The sequence below is a fragment of the Poecilia reticulata genome, linkage group LG9, assembly GCF_000633615.1.
Source record: "Poecilia reticulata strain Guanapo linkage group LG9, Guppy_female_1.0+MT, whole genome shotgun sequence".
NCBI classification, from domain to species: domain Eukaryota; kingdom Metazoa; phylum Chordata; class Actinopteri; order Cyprinodontiformes; family Poeciliidae; genus Poecilia; species Poecilia reticulata.
Genome location: NC_024339.1, coordinates 26,451,289 through 26,472,755, shown reverse-complemented (window position 1 = coordinate 26,472,755; position 21,467 = coordinate 26,451,289). Strand labels below are relative to the sequence as shown.

General features: G+C 38.5%; 1 protein-coding gene across 1 annotated transcript in view; it reads left to right on the top strand.

Annotated features, from left to right (window-relative positions):
• Positions 1-21,467, top strand: part of LOC103470484 (GDNF family receptor alpha-2) — a 68,730-nt gene that overhangs the window by 19,649 nt on the left and 27,614 nt on the right. The window contains exon 4 of the mRNA XM_008418951.2: positions 14,134-14,512. Within this exon, the coding sequence (XP_008417173.1) occupies positions 14,134-14,512 (379 nt within the window). The remainder of the gene's footprint in view (positions 1-14,133; positions 14,513-21,467) is intronic.

Genomic DNA, 21,467 nt, shown 5'->3' with positions numbered 1-21,467 from the left:
AAAATGTCTTTGTTATGACAACTTGACATTAACCAAGAAATCATTACTGATTATACTTTATCTTTAATAACATAAAGATACCTAATTTTTAAAGTGCAATCAGTAATACTTTTATAACAAATGTATATCAGTAATGATTTCTTGGTTAATGTCAAGTTGTCATAACAAAGACATTTTGAATAATGTCAACTTTGTATTAAAAGTGTCATAATTTACCAAATGACGCTTAATGACAACAGTCATAAATATTCATGAAGGCTTATTCAAGTTCATGACATGTGTTATGACATGTTTATGACAGAGTCATGACAGTCTTATTCACCCCCCCCCCCCCTTCAAATAAAGTGTTACCAAGTCATTTCTCAAGCATTGATTATTTAATTGAGCACTGTTCATGTGTCACTGGAAAATGAAACAACTGCAGACCTTTGAAGAAATGTATTTTATAAATTTCATTTATGAGAAACTGAGACAATCAGAGAAGCAACTAAAGTGGAGCCGTGGTGACTGTGGAGAGCTCTCAGAGATCCACAACTCGGGTGATAAGTATCTGTTGACAAAACAACTCTATATGGAAAAAATGCAAGAAGAAAGCCGACCTTATAGGAAAGCAATACAAATTCCCGCTTACCGTTTGCCACAAGACACACACAGTACCTAGCAAGCATTGGGAATAAGGTGCCAAGATCACATCAGATAGTAAGTCCATTTTTTGGCCCAGATGCAAAATGCAATGTGTGGAGGAAAACTAATAGTGCAGGTCATTCTGAACACCCATCTCCACAGTTAAACATGATGGTGGCACAGTCACGTTAGAAGGGAAAGTGGGCTGTATATAGTTTTAATTCAAGTTGGCTTTCAGATTTCTAATTGCAAAAAAAACGTGGAAAACAATGTGTCCTTCTACTTTCTATCCATACTTTGAGTTGGCCTGTCATCCCAATAAGATGCATTGTAGTTGCAACCTGACAAAGCGTTCGAAAGTTCAAGAGAGCTTTGCACTGTCGTCAAAAACCGCTGCTCTTTGTTTTGCAAAGGGCTTATTGCTTCATCTGTCCTTTGATACACTCTGGTTGTTGGATATTTATACCGCACAGTCAGTTTTGTGTTCACCGCACTGCATTTTTCCCAACCATTGATTTTGCTTCTACTGTGATTTCTTCTTTGCTTTACTAATTAAACAGCTCAGAGTTATAGCCAGCTATTTAATCTGTTCGTTACCATTGCCAGGGTATAACAAATCAATGAAGCTACCCACATTTTTAAACCACAGCTACAATAGGTAGTGCACTACAGGGCCATATAATGGATGTGACTGGAGAATGAAACATTTAAATCTTGAGTTCAACTGCGCAAGATTATTTGCCTTCATCATGTTCTCACAGAAATTTCCACTGGGTGCTCCAGTTTCCAAATCAATCCACAAACGCCAACTACAGTGTGTTTCTTCTTCTCTACTGTCAAATGTAGCACTACTTCTTGCATATTTTCTGATATCTCAAAAAGAACCAAAATCTTTTTGGGAGAAAAAAAAATAGCATATTTTGAAAAATTGACTATAAAAATGTGAACAAATAAAGCAGATCATGTTTAGTGTCATTAGTTTTGGAAGAAGATGATGTAGCCCAACATTTTAAAAGCAGTTTGTTACATCCTTATTGAGATTTTCAAGCTAACAAGCACTCAAAATAAAAAAAGTCAAATGTGTTGTTAAGTGCAGTTTGTTATGATAAAGTTCGTAATGTAGAAGCAAAAATATGTGTGCCAGGGTGAAAAGAAGTAATGCAGTAGGATGTATCTAGACATAACAAGATACAACAGGGGACTCATTACTATATCCATTTTACTTCAGCTGTTTCTCCCGTTCTCTCGGAGGTGAAGTATTGAATTTGCTCTCCAAAAATCTTTTTAGCCTCAAGCTTTGCTCATTATTTACCATTTCTGAGGGCAGCATAATTGATTGTGGCACTGAGAGTAAACCACGGGCAAACAAAATAAGTAATTACACACTCATTTTATGCAGTTCTCACTACATTTGCCATGGCACTGGGAAACATTCATATTCATGTTTGCAGACGTCACTGTATGGAAAGCAGGGGGAATACGTGGTATCTGGTTGGTTGATGAGGCCAGTGGAACGTGCGCTTTCAGAGAGCAGGAGAAAATTGAAAAGTAATCTCTGCTCTCCAAGATTTTGTCTGAAAATGAAAATAGGGTTCGGAAGGTTGAGCAGAAAAGAAAAGAAATTATATAATGTAATGTGCACTCTCTCCAATTTGGAAACAAATGAAACATAAAGACGCATTGTTTCTCCTTTTAATACTATAAGGCAGCCAAAGCCACTTGGTTTTGTTTTTCTCGAAATGCAGTCGCGAGTTTCAAGTAGTCCATATTTAAAAGGAAGGAACATAGTGATCCTTGTGGGATCTGTCATACTGAATGAAGATAGTGTTTATAATCAGTTTTTTTTTCAATGATTCAAAACTTTCTGGTATTAACACATAGATAAAATTCTCTGTGGCTTCGTACTCCTCCATCAGCAGTGTTTCAGCTGGTCAATGCTCAGCTCATCTTTACATTCTGGATGGTCTTAGTACAAAATGTGAGCCTTTTTCTAATTATTCCTCGAATGAGATGACAATAGAGTGGGACCCCTTCATACCCCTTCATCAGAAACTGCCACTGGCTTGATGGATTTTACTTCTGAGTATCAACTATTTATCCATTCGGGGCCTGTGAGTCTGCCACATCAGCCCCTACCTCTGCTAAAAATGTTCGACAAGCAGATAGACTTTTGATGGGTCCGCTCAGCCCAAACATGACTGCACGTTCGATCCAAGACATGATAGTAATTACAGCATTGATACCAAGGCGAGTGTTAGGGGGAACCCACTTCAGCTCCACACAAGTCACAAAGCGAAGTCCTCCACTCTGTTTGTGTGCTTAGTGTTTAATGTAAATAGCAGTGGATTTGTATGTCAGGTGTCTGATGGCTGTGCTGGTTTGTCACATAATGGTGGCAGAAACTTCAAAAGGGAATATAAGTAGATTTGAGTTCTGAAAATAATCATGATTCTCCGCACTGCTTGTTACTTTTACCGTCCATCATGCACCATATTCTGGCTCAAATATATAAGACCGAACTACTTGCTGCAGGAACGATTTCTCCATCAGAGTTATAATGTTCAGAGAAAAAGTTTGTCTGACTTGGGGAAAAAAAAGCTTTAAAAATTCACTGAAGAATCTGCTTAAAGTGGTTGGTTTGGCCGAATGTTTACTAAAGCCAACAAATCAAGCTTAAACTCTGAACTTTGTGTAAGCCCTGTCTACAGTTCTTATTGACCCTTACTTTGTGTCCTTATGACACCTCTGGACATTAGGTGACCTGGATGTCCTCTACCTAGAAGCCTGTAGTTGTTGTTTTTAGCGGACTTTTCTAAAATGTTGTATTTTGGTAAAACTCCCAATGTTTACCACCTTGTCAGAATACACAAACTGAACTTGGAGTTATTAATATTAATAACAACAAAGACAACTTTGCCCCTGTTTTGTTTCTGTGCTTCTGGGCATAAACCACAATCTAGACCTGGAGCCAATCACAAAATGCTGCAAGAGTGAAAGAAAAATTCTGGCTTGGGACCTTTTGTTTAACAGTCGACTCACAGTGTGTTTTAAACTGATCCTTCCTGTAAACTATTTCATTTGCTTGGCTGCAGTCCTGATTGATACTTTATTATCATTGGTGTTACTATTAGAGGTTGCAGTAGTACTAGTGGTAGTAATAGTAGTATTACTTTCGAATGAACCATAAACACATGTGAACAAGCTATAAAAGGCTGTCAGAGCCAAGTGTCCCCCTCAATCTTTGACAATCACATGCAGACCTACGCTGAATAAAATGTAATTGTTTACTTTGTTTTTCTCAGCCCTACCCCGGCGTTTTTCTTTTTTTCATGCCTGGTGGTGAACAATGAAATTGTTTCTCTGATGAAGGAGGAGGGAAACGAGCTACGGCTTCCTGCATTTTAAAACTGATATATTTGTGTTAGGAGTTCATTTGCAACTATACCGATTGTCTCAATTAAAATACCTTTGCTTGCACAAAAACATTGTAATGGCAATTTAATGTGTTCTAATGAACCATGTTGTTAAGTAATCCTAACAGATATAAAACACAGCAAACAGAGCAACAGAGAGCAGAGCCGGTTTTTGATGTAGGGTCTTGATACTCCACACTCCTTCACTTGTGCCCATTTATTTTTTAATCACACTTGGTGGAGTAACAAAGAGGAAGGATATCTGTTCATCTGTGTGAAACAGTGAAAAAATAAAGGAAAGCAAAAAGAACAGCTTGAATCTGCAACTTGGTTCAAGACCTTTTGTTTGTAAAAACCACAACACAGTTACGATCCTTTCAACAAGGGCAGAAACAAGAAAGAAAAAGAGTTGCTTTATCTTACCTTAAAAATAACAGACTCAAAGAAAATGATGTTCCATCTAGCTGGAAGAATTTATATCTTTTCACGTTTGGAATTAAGCTGCTGATCTTTCTTCAGTAAATGTGTGTGGTATGAAGACGTATACTGACTAAGAGCGAAATGATAAACAAGCTTGGGCTTTCTGCAATAAAAGAGAGCTCTAATGCCAGTTGCACATTATTGGACTATTATCAACATTATAATCTTAAATATTCCAGCCCATACTAGATTTGTTAGGTTTTAACATTCACAAAAGTTTTATATTTTGTCTGTCTCTGTATTTTTGATAGTCACTCAAGAACTACTTCTTGCATACTTCAAAATCAGAGAATGAACAAAATGCAGAATATCAAGTCTAAAGCATACACCTTCATGTCTAAATTTCATGGTATTTCATGAGACAGACTTCACTTCATTTGGTGACATTTTGATTTCACAAGATCTTGTTACACCTCTTTACAGACATCTCTGTGTCTGATTATTGATGCAATGGTTTGCACTGCAGAGGCACATTGAAGCTGCATGTGCTTACAAGATAGAAACTGGTCACAGTTCATGATGAATCAGCTTATATGAATCAACTTATATGCTTCTTGAATTAAATGGCAGCAGATATCTTTTGGTGAGGGTTCTGCAACCTGTGGCTCAGGCCTTTTCCACAATGTCTCCTAATAAGTTTGGCTAAAATTTACAAAAAACTAACTGGATGTCTTAAAATGTAGATAGAATAACAAATGCAGATTTTTTTCCCTGCAGTTTTTTTCTGCAATATTTGCATTGCATTACAGAGAATGTAGAATATTCCTACAGAGAATGAGTCTGAAAGTATTAATCTTATGTTTCCTTTTGCATTAAGCTGGTGACTATATGAATATTCAACATCATTTACCATCCTACAGAAAAAAAAAATCCATCGTCTTTAGCTAAATTTTGTTTATCTTTATTTTAAATAATAAAAATAGAGAGTAGATATTGATCTAATTCTAATTTGAATTTATTTCATGAAGTACAGTGCATATTAATCAATATGAGTATTTTTAAACAACCATGTATATGTGCTAAATTTAGCCACAAGGGCTAATTTTCATCTGTAATCCCCTGGCAGATTGATGGTTAAAAAAACAATTGACACACACATGGATGAACACACATGGCAACATTGTTGTAAATGATATCTAAACTTATAAAAATTTTTAGTTACAAATACAGTTCTATGCAAGTTTTTTATTTGGCTAGACAGAGAGCAGAGGTGACTCTTTATGCTGTAAAGGTTGCAAACAGACAACTGTTTTAGGTGCCGGACTTTAGGGGGTGGAGATATAAGGATAGCAGTGGGAAGTGAGATCTCATAAGCTTATATTTGAAATAATAGCAAATCTAAAACCAAAAGCATATTTTTGTTCTGCTTTTCTTTTCTTTTTTTCTTTCCTTCTGTCCTTCAAGTAGATTTCACACTCACTAGTAATGCATGAGTTTACTGGAGCATGGAGTTCTGTGCATAAACAACCTGCAGTGACCAGGGTTTCAAGCCCCACTTAAATCAACAGAAATACTTCCAGAAATACTGCATGGTTGTCTAAATTTAAAAAAAATAAATCCTAAAAGAACCTGGCAAAATGTCTGAGTGTGACAGTGGACATCTCCAGATCGGTTATTTTGTTCAACGATATCAACAAAATCTTGGTTGGATTCAGAAAACAAGGAAATACAGTGAAAAGTGGGGATGAATCATTCTTCAGAAATTAACCTTTATCAAAGGTTAAACAACTGGCATTTTTCTACAAAAAAATGCGGAGATGTTATTTATAATAATTGCAACACGGTATTTTGCAGTGTGTTCTGTTTTCTTGATTCGGTACTGAGCTGATTAACTCATCGAGAGCAAAGGGCAGCAGAAAATCCTCCATTCAGGGTTTCCTCCTGGAATTAGGTTTAACATCCGTTAGTTAGACCCTCCACCTCTCCGCTCTAAGCCCCTCACCTCTCAGCAGTGTATGTCCGCCATCCAATTAAATCTAGAAAGCTGCTTGTAGCACAGCTGTGGAGATGGAACGGTGCACCAGCTCTGCTAAGTATGCTGCTGCAAATGTTTGACATTTTCACGCCATTGTCATAACAATTCTTGTTACTTAGGCGAACACTAGCAGGTTTTTTTTTTTGTATATGTATATTGAGGCTTCCAAGCGCTTTGGGGTGCAAGAGTAGCTTTGCATGGATTTGTGCAAGATTAGTTTTGTGTATGCCTGCAGCTGTCCCCATGTGTGTTCATATTGCTTTTGCTAATATGCTTCATTATCCTGTGTGCATTTCCTAATCAGTTCACTCTTAGTAAAGCCTTAGCTCGTCCCTCAGTGGATTTGTAATGAGACTTGCCTCTTCTCCCCTTGCAGTAGTCAGCATTTTACAGAGAAAGTCAGTGTCAGAGCGCAGAACGTGTTGTTTCAGTTGACTTGAATGCTGATAATGAACAGTAGAGCTGATCATTAAAGCAATATTGCACAGGCAAACCTTTGAATACGCATCTTGTTAAGCTGTTTCGCAGCTTTTTGTATTGTCATCAGTGTTGAGAGAGCTGAATAAAGAGTGCCAACGAGGAATGCCACACAGGCAAATTAGAAATTCTCATAAACATTTCAGAATATACACCCGTATTTATTGTGACTCACAGCTTCTATGGAAGCCCAGTGTTATCTGAGGAGTTCTCCATGTAAAAATATTTAGCTTTTGCACAATGTCCGTGACTTCTCGCAGCCTCTCGATCTCAAACTGCTTCGATTTGCTGCATTTATTTCATATTCAGTTGTAAAATGTAGCTGATCTCTGAGAAACCCAGCGTTTCTCTGAACTCCACTGCCCTGCCTTTTATGAAATCCACTCACATAACCCGCTCGGTAAAGCTTTAAGAGATGATTTTGTAGATTCAGTGCGGCTCCTTTTCCTCCCCTCTGGAAATCCCTACTGCGACAGAGCATAGCGCTAATGACTGATGAGGCCTTTGACACGGAAATGCTTGACACACTCCTCGGGGTCTGGACTAAAGACTTTCCTAACAAGCTCTCGCACGCTCACCCTGAGCTGTATTAAATTCAAACTTTGGCACCTTTCCTAATTACTGAGAACATACCAGGAGTCAACCTCATACTCCTAACCTAGCCTGAACCCCAAGACCCCCGAGCCCCATATACCTTCAAACTCCCCCTGCCTTTCTGCAGTGCAGTGTCCCTCGAGTACGGGATGATATATGAAATGCTGAATTCAAATTAGGCTGACAGAGAGCAATTACTTAAGAAAGAAGATCCCTTACTCTTTAGAAATTAAAGTATCCAAATCCTAATACAAAGTGCATGCCCCATTTCATCAGCTTTTTTCTGTTCTTACAAGCTCTATTTTTTTTACATTTTGCTCAGTTTTATTTTGACTATGCCCTTCTTTTTCACCAGAACACGGTCTGCTTCTCACCATCCGGCTCTCTGAGTATCCACTTTTTTCTCTCTCACCTCATTGTCTTGACCTCTCTCCCATTGTTTGCCAAAATCAGTATCACCACTAGAGAACTCTGATTTACGATCCACAAAGAGTTACTACATTTTTTATGGATAAAGTGTTCATGGGAGTTTCGAGTTCACCTCCTAAACATTTTGAAATATGTTGTCAGCTCCAACATGAACTGGTTCTCATTCGTCATGATTAATAAGAGGTCATATTTCACCATTAAGCCTTAACATTGGGGGAGAATGCTAGAAGAGACAGTAGAAGAAAACTAATCACTTTGATCGTGTTTTTTTTTTTGCATTTAAAGAACTTTGATTTCTAAGTCTTTAGCATATTTTGACAACCTTGGTAACCAGACTGTTCTAATATTTACATGACTTTTGGTATATATTGATTCCACATCCAATATTCACTTAGTACATCCTTCCAGTTTTCTAGCCTTTCCCTTTGTCAGCTTTCCTTACTTGTTCTGTGGAACTGCTATGTTTATAGATAGGTATATTGTTATGCTGAGAGCGGTTGATTGCACCGCTGATGAGTTGCGTTAATTATTTTGTGCACTGTGCAGTTTTTTTCATTTTTTCCTGAACTAGGCTCCATTAATTGAAAGCTCTCCTGCTTGTCTGTGTGAGTGGCCATTTAATCTGTTTGTATCCTCTCACTTCATCCTTCGATCATGATCAGCTACAGTAATCAACCGGCACAAGTCTTCGCTCTGCTCTTAAAGCTTTTTCCATTTTTAAACGTCTCATCTCGTCGGCTTATCAGCCCGCTTTCTCCGAACATTACTGCACAACGTGTTTTCTGAAAATCTGTGTTGTGATGCACTTGGAAAATCAATTATAACTCTGTAACACAATACTAAATGTTTCCCCTCTCGGCTCCACCTCTTTGCCTCCTTCCTCTTCGCCTCCTGCACTTGCATGCTTTCCTATTAGAGTGTAACAACATTAGAGCCATCAAGTGGGCTTTATGTCTTATGCCCGCCCTAGGACATCTTTTTGGTTCCAGCACCAGATTCCATCTTTGCTTCCCAATCAAAGGTAGTAAAAACCCATCCATTGCTGCAGCCTCCATTGCAGACTCTGCTCAGCCTGGTCAGATAAATCGTAGGAGCTCATCCTTCTCCTATTTTCTTTTCATCTCAGACCCCCCCAGTGGCCCACATTATAGCTGCAGATGGCCAGGGGAGATTTAGAAGCTGCAATCCATCAATGTAATGCAGCCTGAACTACTGGACAGTCGCCCTGTGAACGTTTCCACCAGCTGGACCGTTTTGCTCTCCTCTGGCCCTGCCTGAGCTCGGCCCACTTAACTAAAACTCGGGCCGTGCTTCGGCCTCATTGTAGACTGTGGTTAAATTTAATTTTATTTTTTCAGTTATTGGTGTAGGAACCAATTTGTTCCTGTCTGAAATGACTGATTAATTCTCATGCAAGGGTCCAACTTTATGAAACATGCATATGGGCAGAATAATTAGTGTAGGGTCGTCAGAGGAGCTTTTTGATTGACTGGTGGCATGGGGACACATCGAAACCCTCCTTAGCTGCTGTTTTTGTGCTACTACAGATAGAATACCTCAAGCTGAAAAAAATCACTTCAGACTTGATCTGTCAGTTGTTTCTAGATATTAAACTAGTGATGATCAAACGCGGTGAAAGTTACTTATTTAGCGCAATAGTCGTTAAATTTACGGCCAAATTGGAATCTGCAATTAAAACCTACATTTTAGCATTGTTAGTCACCATATTTTCTTACATAATGCAAAATACAGGCGCAATACTTTACCTGGACTGTAAGCAATAGAAAACTCTTTTGAGACACATTTGACAATTAACTTATTCACTTAACAACCCTTAATGTTCCCAAAAACCATGGCAGTGAGCCATATCTCCATTTTAAAACTATGACTTGGTATCCTTTCATTGCAAATCTGGGAATGTATGAGTTAAGTTGTGAATGTGCCATATGTTTTAAAACAAATCAATGCCAAATTTAGAGATTGTTTATATAAATTTATGTCAGCTTGAATCAGCAAATGTATAATTCAGTGCTGGGGAATTATAGGTCCATATTAGTGCAAAAACTACGTTTGATAGCCAACAACTTTAAACATTTTTATTGTAGGGCAAACTAATTCTTAAAATAATATTACTTTTATGAATCTGAGCTGATTAACTGCTGACCTGCTAAGCAGAACATAAAGTGTTACAAGATCTGGACCAGCATGTAAAACCATTTAAATAGCCAGTGTTGTTAATGTTTTCTTCATAATTACACTCAGGAAGATGAAGATTCTTCTGGATTCAGCATTTTTTTTTATGGAAAGCAATATCTGGCTTTTGATTTCAAAGACATCTAATTATGTAGTTATGTCAGAATGTAAAACTTCATCCTGCTTTGGGAAACCAGAGACCCCAAAGTCATAACAGGCCGCAGTGAATCACTGCTCTGGAGTACTGCAGGGGAGATTGGTCTGCCTTGGATCAGCTGGTGGAACATGGCCTAAAAACGGTAATACATTTTATGCCTGTGCAGTTCTGCACAATATTGCGTTGCATAGTCAGATTTCCTCTGGTGCCCTGAGACGTAATGACGGAATCCCCTTCAGCATTCCCCATATTTTCTGCAACATTTGTAGAAAATGTATTTGCGTGGAAAAACCTCAGTTTAGGTTTTGTGTTCTAAAATATTTGTGAGACTGTCGCCCTTTTTGCTCTTTCACTGCAGGATGTTGAATTCACATGAAGATTGATTGTTTTCAGACAGTAAACTTATCAAGTCTCCACATGTTGAGAATGGCCACGATTTCCACAGCTTCATAGATCACATGTGAATCTACTCCAGTTTTCATAAACAAAGTCCACTGTGTTGGAAATATGCTCAAATGTCACAAAAGTAAAAGGCACTTAAATAACACTCAGAATATGTTGAGTTTACACTGACTCACTGTCTGGTAGTGTTGGGACAGATGAGGATACTGTGATCTAAAAAGAGTCAAATAAAATGTAACATTTGAACAAAAAAGCTCACAACAAAACACTTAGCACCCGTCCATTTATCAGAGTTCTTACTAAATTAATCTTAAGACATCTTCATAATAGCAACGCTGAAAGGGAAGGTCATTTAAATGTGCTTCCTTCCCTCACGGATGATATTCTGGAATTTTGTTAGTCTTATGGGACTGTGAGTTTTGTTTCCCCGAAACCACAAAATCATTAATTTTGCTTATTTATTTTTGTCCCCCCTTTTGGGGTTTTATGTGCTCTCTCCCCCAATTTCAAGGATTGATAACGTGCAACGTAACATTTGGAAACAATCCTGTGCATCTTTCAAAGACCCTTTAAAAAAAAAAAAAGACAGAAAAAAAAGATTGTCCTCTTCCTGCTCCAGGCTGTCTGATAGACATGGAGGGAGATTGGTTCTGTTGAATAAGAGATGAATCTCTCAGAGTGTCACCGTGCCGCCACGACCTCTGAAATATCATTATCTACAGGGGAAAGAAGGTTAACTTCTCTAATATAGCCAGAGGGTTGCCACCAGTGAACATAAAGCTGCTTTATTACAAGTATATTTCATGAGAAAAGTTTTTTCTCTTATTACCAAAATGGTACAGCATCTGAGAGCATTCAAACAAGTTTAATAACATGACTTTTTTTTTTCTCAGCTATGATATACAGCTGGATGGGTAATTTTAGGGGTTTTGGTAACACTTTATTTGAAGGGGGGGTGAATAAGACTGTCATGACACTTTCATAAACATGTCATAACACCTGTCATAAACATGAATAAGCCTTCATGAATATTTATGACTGTTGTCATAAAGCGTCATTCGGTAAATTGACACTTTTAMTACAAAGTTGACATTATTCAAAATGTCTTTGTTATGACAACTTGACATTAACCAAGAAATCATTTCTGTTTAAACTTTACCTTTAATAACATAAAGATACCTAATTTTTAAAGTGCAATCAGTAAAACTTTTAGAACAAATTTATACCAGTAATGATTTCTTGGTTAATGTCAAGTTGTCATAACAAAGACATTTTGAATAATGTCAACTTTGTATTAAAAGTGTCATAATTTACCGAATGACGCTTTATGACAACAGTCATAAATATTCATGAATAAAGTGTTACCGGGTTTTTTTTGTCACTCAAAAATAAAAAAAAATGTGCAACTGGATGGCACTGATGAACAAAACTCTGTTCTTCTCCATGACCTCAGCGGTCAGATGTAACAGGATTTTGCGACGCAGTTTCTCTTTTTCCACCAACACACCCAAGGCCTTCTGTCTTCACATTACCTCCGGAAAACGAATGAATAATGAGACAACGTTTCTCGTTTGCTCCATTAAGTCAAAACATTGAAAGATAAATTTAAATAATATTTGTAACAATATGACAACTTAATAATCACCTGGTATTATGGTAATCACGTCAGCTGTCAACGGGTTAATGAATAATTCATCAACATGTAATCTGAAATCATATCTTATTAATTTATTTATATCTGACTCAAGGTCTGTAACAGCCTGGATCGATTTAGGTGGAGTGGATGGGCCTGGCTGGAGGCGTCCCTCTGCTGGCTCACAGCTGTTTGAAAAATCAGAGGTAAAGATGATATTGAAGTCTCTCTACCAGGGATTCATCAAACGATGCGAAGTCAGTGTTGATAAGTCAGAACATGAACAGCAAGGCAGGGAACAGGCTGCGCTTGCTTAAATATTGCAGCATGAACCAAAAGAATCACGCTTGATCACTATAATTAATCATAACATGTTTGACTAAAAATGTGTGAACCATGTTAATAGATATAGGAGCTACATAACAAATTTGCTTCAGAAGAAAGAAAAATCTCCAGCATGAGTGATTTAAATTGTTTAGATGTTGAAGAAAAAGATTTGCATTCCATTATAAATATTACTCTGAATAGATGAAATGCTTGAAAATTTGAAATATTACAGCAAAAAAGACATGTGAGATGAGCCCATGTTCAGTGTGCTACACCTGTCCTGCTTCAAGAATGACTTGAACAGCGGTACAATCTGTTAATCTAAAATAATTATTGAACTGAATGTGGAAAAAGTTCTGCAGGGTTTGCAAATTTGGGGGTTTTATCAATAGGCTCCTCCTAATTAATCTTCTTCAGGGTGGGTAAGGTATCCCACCCTGAAGAAGATGAACCATCCACCTAAAAAAATTACACAAGTAAGAATAAAAAAGTTTTTATTTGTTCCTTTGTTCTGTTTAATTAAATAAATTAGTACTGAAGTATTGAGTAAGTTATCAAAACATCTGTTTTAATATTTAAAAATTATGTCATCAGACGGACAACAATACAATATGTTCAAACTGCAGTATTTTAAAGACTAAAATGGAAAGAAAAAAGGTATAGAAACTAGTAATGTCGTTCAAAAATAACAGATCGATTCAGGAGAATCACTTTTCCAAATCTGTTTTTTTCTTTCATTTAGACAAACAAAACAAAACAAAAAAACCTGAGACTAAGATTTATTGTCGGCAATATAAATATAATGCAGTTTAGAACATGGTGAATTACTTCCAGTGCTAAATTGCACAGCAGGTGGAAAATTGCCCTGAAGTAGCAAAGCGTGTGCGTAATAAATAAGTCTTACTTTAACTTGGTGTGTCTGTATTTCACGCCTTTTCTTTTTTACTTCCAGTCGAGTAGAGTACTGTGTAATAAAACTACTCCTAAAACTAAATCAAATCCTATTCTAACTAAATTTATATTTTCAATAATATAAATTTTGTTGTCCTTGTTTGTAGGATTTAAAGGATGAGTCCTCGTTTTGTCTGTTCTTACGGCACCCAAATGGCAAACAACAGATATTTCTGCAACTTTTTGTTAGCTACGGGGAACTGAGGCTACAGTTCACACAAACTCAAGAGAATTTGACAACGACAAGTTGGAGGAACATTGACTGGTCTGTTTGTCCCAGACTCAGCTGAAAAATGTATGTGGTCAAGGATCAGAAGTTGTATCAGAGGTTCAAGCTAGAACTGGTGGTATAATAGTGTCTCGTCACACTCATCACACACAGTGATATGTTTTAAGTGTTTACTTCTGTTAACTTTTATTTTCTTCTGCGCTAATTTTGTTCTCACTTGCCCTATTTTTTCCATGTCTTTACGTTTAGGAATGCACACACTGACCCCCAAGCCCTTCCAGTGTCCTGAAGCAGAGAAGGATTGCAACCCTTGCCTTAACGCAACTAAAGCTTGCAACCTAAACTCCCTCTGCAAGAGGCACCGCAGCAGCTACATCACCACCTGCAGCCGGAGTGACACCAACAAAGGAGAGAGCTGCAACAGGAAGCGCTGCCACAAGACTCTGAGGGCCTTCATGGACCGCGTGCCTCCAGAGTTAAGCCAGCGGCTGATCTTCTGTCCCTGCCAGTCTGAAGGCTGCGCCGAGAGACGCAGGCAGACGATCGTTCCTGATTGCTCTTACACAGATAAGGAGAAGCCGAACTGTCTGGAGCTGCGGCGGGTTTGTCGCGCGGATGCGCTCTGCAGGTGAAGTAAAAAAGAAAAAAACATGCAGGACTTTTTTTTTTTTTTTGTTCGTTTGTGACTGCATTTGAGTTTGTGTTCTTAGTCTAAACCGCAAATTCTGGAGTGAAAAAAAATGTAATTCATTATCATTCAAGTCAATTTTAGCTTTAAAATTTTACTGTAGCAACACATTTGCACTTTTTGATTGTCTTCTACGCCATCATAAAGTTTGCTCATTTTTCCAGTGTAACTTCAGGTAATTAGACATTTAGAGAGCAGCTGCTATTAGATGCGAGATGAAGACGTGAGGCTGAGTTGAAGGGACAATGCTCAATTAAGCTGAACAAAACATTAGTGGCTCACTTTGGCTGCATGGGCCCTCTATTGGACTCCAGCAGCCAGATTTAATTCACACCTACCCAGCCGTGACATGTTTCCTTGTGTTAGTTCTGCTCGGAGGAGGTGAAACACAGTGCCTGGGGCCAAACCAGCTGTCAAGATCTTTTACTGGAGACTCATGTCCCTGTACTGACCATCAGGGGGCTTCGCGCTCCTTCTGATACTCTGTAATTTCTTGTGTTAAAATGAGCAATGTTTTAATAATCGTAGGTGCTTTTAAGATGATTTATGACACTAATGAAGATTAACCACCTGTCAGATCGGAGGAACAAAGGAGCTGTCTGCCCCTTTCTGCTTTCGCACTTTATCACATTATAAATACAAACTCCTGCCGCACTACTATTAATCACAAATCTGTCCTTCATGCTAAATACTGTAGAAAGGAAAACTTAACGCTGCACATCACCCTGAGCACACCCACTCCTCCGAGTAACACGGCGATGGCAGCATCATGCTATGGTGATGATTTTCTTCACCGTAGATAGGGAAATAGACAGAGTTGATTCAAAAATGTATGAAGCTAAATGCAAGGCCATCCTGGTAGAAGAGCTGTTAAAGGCTGGGAAAGACTCTGACAGAGATTTGCAGTTTAGCAGAACAATGACCCTACAGCCAGGGCTATAAGGCAGAAAGTTTTCAGGTCTTTTTGTTTGTTAAAACAAAAACAAACAAACAAACAAAAAAGAAAACACTAGAAAACGTGCAATTACTGTATGTACAATGTATCAATTATGTGCCACTATGTTGTGCACATACTCTGGCATTTGAACTCTTTTGAATTGTGAGAAAAAGTTAAAATGTGCGAATACTTTTGCCACAGACTCTATTACTATTATTATTACTCTTTTACCATCAACAACCGCCTCATAATTACAAATGCTTCTCCTCCAAAGGACATCGTCTGTCTCCAGTCTGTGCAGAAATACTGTTTCGCATGCCAACATAGTAGCTATTGCAGGAAATTAATGTTATACATACACTGGACGACCAGGTTTGATAATAATCATAATAAATTTTCTGCAACCGAAAAGTCAAAGTGCCACTTCAGTATCAACAGAAGTCGTACCTTTGTTCGAATGGTTTACATACTGTACATAAACATTCTGCGTAGTCTCTTTAGGCACACGCAGTAATTTGTTCAGACAGGCCCTTCTCTAACTCCACTTATATACTTTCTATGGAGAGTAGCACACTCATAGTGTTAATGGTTCCTCTTCTCCAACACTAAATTCACCCTCCACTCAGCTAAGGTAATGGAACTCTATCAGGCCTCCTCCAATTTATGATTGTCTCAATAATTACCTGCTTGCCTGCATTGTGTTATCTCTTTTCAGAGCGAGCGGCTTTCTTTGACCTTTAGGCCCTCTGGTGTCTGCAGTGCTCCTCCTTTTTGAGAAAGATGAAATAGAACGTTAAAGCTCATTATCTGCGGCCACGTAAAGCCCCTCTGAGGTCAACAGCTCGATGAGTGTGTGCACGCTGCCGCTGCGTGGACACGGGCTTGCTCGTTCACCAACAGAGCAGCAATCACTCAGGAGCCGCTCTAGTTCCAATATTTTATTTATTTATTTTTTTTGCTTGTTCTTCAGAAGTAAACGAGGGCCGTCATGTAAGAGAATTTCACCACAATTCAGACACAATGAGCTGTTGAGCTTTATTGAGGCTTACAATTTTATCTTTCCATGAAGAGTTCAGTCAACACTTTTAAAGTACTCAAACTATCCTTCTTTTTGCATAACTTTACCTGATTTTAAATAGAACAGTAATAATGCCTTTCAAAAGTTGTATTACTCCTTGAACCTTTCCACACTTTGACATGTAACAACCTCTAAATTAAATGGATTTCATTGGGAATATAAAGCTGTTTCTTGTTAATGTCTGGCCTGCACTGGCATTCAGAAAACTGAAGTTGGTACTTTGTAGAACTGCCTTTTGCTGCTGCACGAGCTGAAAGTCTTTGGTGGTTGCTTTTGACATTTTAAGATTTTAATTTATCTCTTATCTTCTTTGCCAAGAAGCTCCAGTCCAGTCAGATAAGATGCAGAGCAAGTGTGAAAATAGCGTAATTTGTGGAGTTCACAACTAATCATTGCCCCATGTGAATCTCCCACCTATGCAGTGGATGCAGCTCCTCCAGAGTCACCATCTTGACTGCTTCTGAGGAAAGTTGAGTTTGTAGAGATAAAGCAGAAAAATGGGGTTAAAAATATTTGCACACTTTTTCAATTTATTGTTCTATACACTCCTATTTAAATACACATAAATGTGTGGATAATGTTTGAGTTTTAAGGGCATTACCACATTTACAAGGCACTGTAGCAAACCCAGCATGTTGTATATCTATGTTTCAAAAAATTACAGCACTGTAAAATGCTTTGAGCAATCAGAATCATGAATTTCATTTAAAAAAAAAAACACTAACATTTAAACCTCAGCAAAGTTCAAGACTTGAGTAAACTTTCTGGAGCCTCTTTTTTCTTCTCTGTTGGTAACCAAAGGAAGGATCGTTCAGTGACAGGCCTCAACTTTTCCCTAAATACACCTGTCTGACTAAAAAGAGAAGATACACAGCTTGCCAGAGCCATTTTATTTGAGAACAATAGATTACTAAAGAGAGGAAAGGGAATAGAAAGAGGAAAAGATAATATATAATGAGACAGAGAGGCAGAGGGTGGCAAGGGGAGGTACTCAGAATCAATGTGGGCTACTGCAGTCAGTGGGAGATCAGTGGTTTGATCAAACAGCTATAGGATTTTTGCAATAGTTGCTACAGGCTATTTTATACAGCACAGTCTGTGCAAAACATGCATGTACTGATGGGATTGCAGCAAAAAGCATCCTCAGTGGAAACTGATTTTAGAAGACATTGAAGATATCAAACTTTTCTTAGCCGATACAATTTCTGTCCAAGGCATTCACTTTTTTTGTTCTTTCATCTTTTTTTCCCAACACAGAAAGAAATGCTGCAGGATTTTTTTTTTTTGATAAAGATAAGTGACGTGAATCCAAAATCTTTTTTTTTTAAAGAGTTACAAGATCACCCCTGCTTATGCCTTAAAAATGTATCTGATTTTTATTCACTTTTGAAAAATGCATCAAATTACATGCTGTCGAATGATGTGTTTAGCGACTGAAAATAGTGGGACCTCTTTGGTGCATATATTGAACAGAAATGAAAATACATTTGTTTTTTTTGTTGTTTTTTTTTGCTTTTTAACACCAATTATTGATCAGAGCAGGATTAAGAGGAAACTGCCTATTTTCCATCTCTTGAAGAATGATTGGTGCATTCATTCCACCTTTATTTCACATCAGCATTACACTTGGAAACAGCTGCTATTTAATCATCTTAGCTGAAGTAAAGGCCTTTAGAAAGTATACCTTGAGAGTACTGGCTGCCAAATTGGCTGTGATTTCGCCTTTGGAGAAGAAGTAGATTGTTCCAGATGGAGCAAACATTTGAAAAGATTTCAATTGTATCGTTTTGGCGAGGGCCTGGGTGGCATATTGCACTGGAAGATTTCATTCTCTCCTTGGTCTCTGTGGGGGTGATTGTTGGCTTACTAGGTGGACGGAGAACAAGTATTAAATGGAACAGCGGCTTTTTTCTAACACCTGGTTGCACCTCTGCTTCAGTTATTACAGAGCTGCCTCCCATAATCCTGCACGAACTAACAGAAAGCATTTCTCTGTTTGCTACTGTTCAATCCACATTTGTCTTTTCGTTTCTTTTTTTTTCTGTCAGAAATGGCTGTGTATGTTTGCGAATGAAGGCTTGGGCATGAATGCGCAGACACTTCCCATCCTCTCCCGTGTCGGTTTGTGAAAGAAATGCCTGATAAAAACAAACCCAAAGAGCATTGAACGGTATTCGTACTTGTACTGTATTGATTCTCTGGAAGATCAATGCAACACTTCTATCTTTGATTCATTTCCCTCCCCTCGACACGATCACTGAGCGCTCTTTGATTGAGTCATTTGGCCTCTGGTTTTCAAAGTGGGCAGGTGAGAAACGGTCAATGAGCATACAGGTGAGCTGACCCAGTTTGGGAGATATACAGGATCAGGTTGCTGTTGCTGGCTGAAAATTCATTGGGAGCACTCTCTTGTTCACACACAGACACACACACGCACACACTGTCCTAACTCAACAGTCTGTTCTCTTGTATCTGACAACTTAAGTCCCCACTGAGGGGAACCATGTGGGGAGAGAGACTGGCCCAGATGACATTACTCTGTATAGCTTCTGAGATAAAGCTAAAAGAAATCTGGAGGCTGCGGCACTTTTATCATCCGTTTCTCATCACTTTTTCTCTCTCTCTCTCACACACTTGCACTCAGACACGTTTGTGCTTTTTCACTTGTGAGAAGGCTTGCAGTATTCCCAGGCTGCTAGTTCTGCCCCAACCTCAGGGTCTCACACACGGCATGGTTGAGTCTCTAAAGAGCAGAGTGCTTTTGATAATCAACCGAAACTTGGCTGTGTGGATTTCAATAGAAATTATCCTCTGCTTTAGTGAGAGACAAAAGCAACTATCATCTAAATTGTAGTTGCTGCTGTTTTGGTTTTTATTGTCTGCATTTGGTGACTTACCAGCTCAGTTGCTCAACTGATCACAAGTCTCCTCCATTGTTTTTTGTGGTTTTAGTAGCAGAAACATTCAGAAACACGGCTCTGCCATAAATGCTTTAACAAGCAAGTAGTAGTATGAATTGTGTAGCCTTTTACTCTGCTGCACAAAACTCTGCTTATCTGCTTTTAAACAATAGTTGCTGTGTTGGTACCTACACTTTCAAAGAATTCTCAGTTTTTATACCATCTTTTCATTAACAACACATATTGTAAGATGTCAGAAAGATGTTTTCTTTTGCACAACACGTACAATTTAAAAAAGTTACAACCTTGTAGATGATTGTACTATATAATCATACCATCAGGCATGTGGGACAACTGGAAATGAGTTGTTTTAGTTCAGCCACACTGGAAGGTTTTCTAGCATGAACAACCTAATTAAGTTCACGTCACACCGTCTTTTTGCATTTTTTTTGTTTTACACACATCTTATGCTCAGCTTACAGAAACCTGGAAAGGTTTTGGGGATCATAACGATGTTGTTTGAAAGGGCCTTTGTGTTCATTACTTCTGGTCGTCTTTGGTATGATTTTTCTTGCAGGTCTGCAGTGCTTTAGATGATGTTAAAGGTCCTTTTGTGACCTCCAAGTGTCCTTGGAGAAATGTAGGTATTTCTAGGAAGGTTAATTTTTGTTCCAACTTTTGGAAAATTTCTCTCACCGTGATTCACTGGTGACCTAAATCCCTGGAAATGATTGTGTAACCCTTTCCATATTTAATTACCTTTCTACATATAGCCAGCTTGGCTATTTTTCTTTTCGTAAATGAAATCATTTACATTTCATTTACATTTATTAAGTAGTAAATTATCATAGCATAATTTACTACTTGATAATATTAAAATTTTCTTAATGAACTAGAATATATCAACAGTGCATATTTCTACAACTCTAGAATGTTTTCAGCTCCTCTAGAAATATTGATCAGTCTTTTACTAAATTCCTGAATTGCTACACTCATGCCTACAACTTGTTGGTAAATGGCCATTTTCCTGACTACCAGCTAACTACTATTTAGCTGTGTTTTCATGCAGTAGTTCAATCAAGGTGAATTCAGTTGTCAGAATGAAAATAAAATGACTCTTCGCAGTGTGTTCATCTCCTGCCTTGGGACATACACATGCTTTCAGAGGTCAGCTGTATCGGTCACGTAACACATGACTAACTAAAAGGTGAAGTGGCTTCTAATGAGACCTTAGGGAAGAAGGAACAAAGTGTAGTCACTACAAAACGCAGTATAAACGGCAGCAGGTCTTTTGATATTTAAGTAGGTACATAGAACAGGTACTGCGACAGACTGGCGACCTGTCCAGGGTGACCCCGCCTCTCGCCCGGAACGTTAGCTGGAGATAGGGACCAGCACCCCTCCCGACCCCACTAAGGGACAAGGGTGTTAGAAAATGGATGGATGGGACAGGTAAACTTCCATTCATCCATTTTCTTACACCCTTGTCCCTCAGTGGGGTCGAGGGGGCTGCTGGTGCCTATCTCCAGCTAACGTTCCGGGCGAGAGGCGGGGTACACCCTGGACAGGTCGCCAGTCTGTCGCAGGGCAACACAGAGACACACAGGACAAACAACCATGCACACACACTCACACTCACACCTAGGGGCAATTTGGAGTGGCCAGTTAACCTGACAGTCATGTTTTTGGACTGTGGGAGGAAACCGGAGTACCCGGAGAAAACCCACGCATGCACAGGGAGAACATGCAAACTCCATGCAGAAAGACCGGGGCCGGGAATCGAACCCAGAACCTTCTTGCTGCAAGGCAACAGCTCTACCAACTGTGTCACTGGTAAACTTTCATCCAGTTAACATTCGAGCCACGAGAGTCAAATAACAAAGAAAAAATAACAGCTCTCTCTCGAAATGAGCCCTTGTGTCTCAGTGATATTCACCTGCTTAAATAAATATTATGAATGAATAATACCCTCTGAATGTT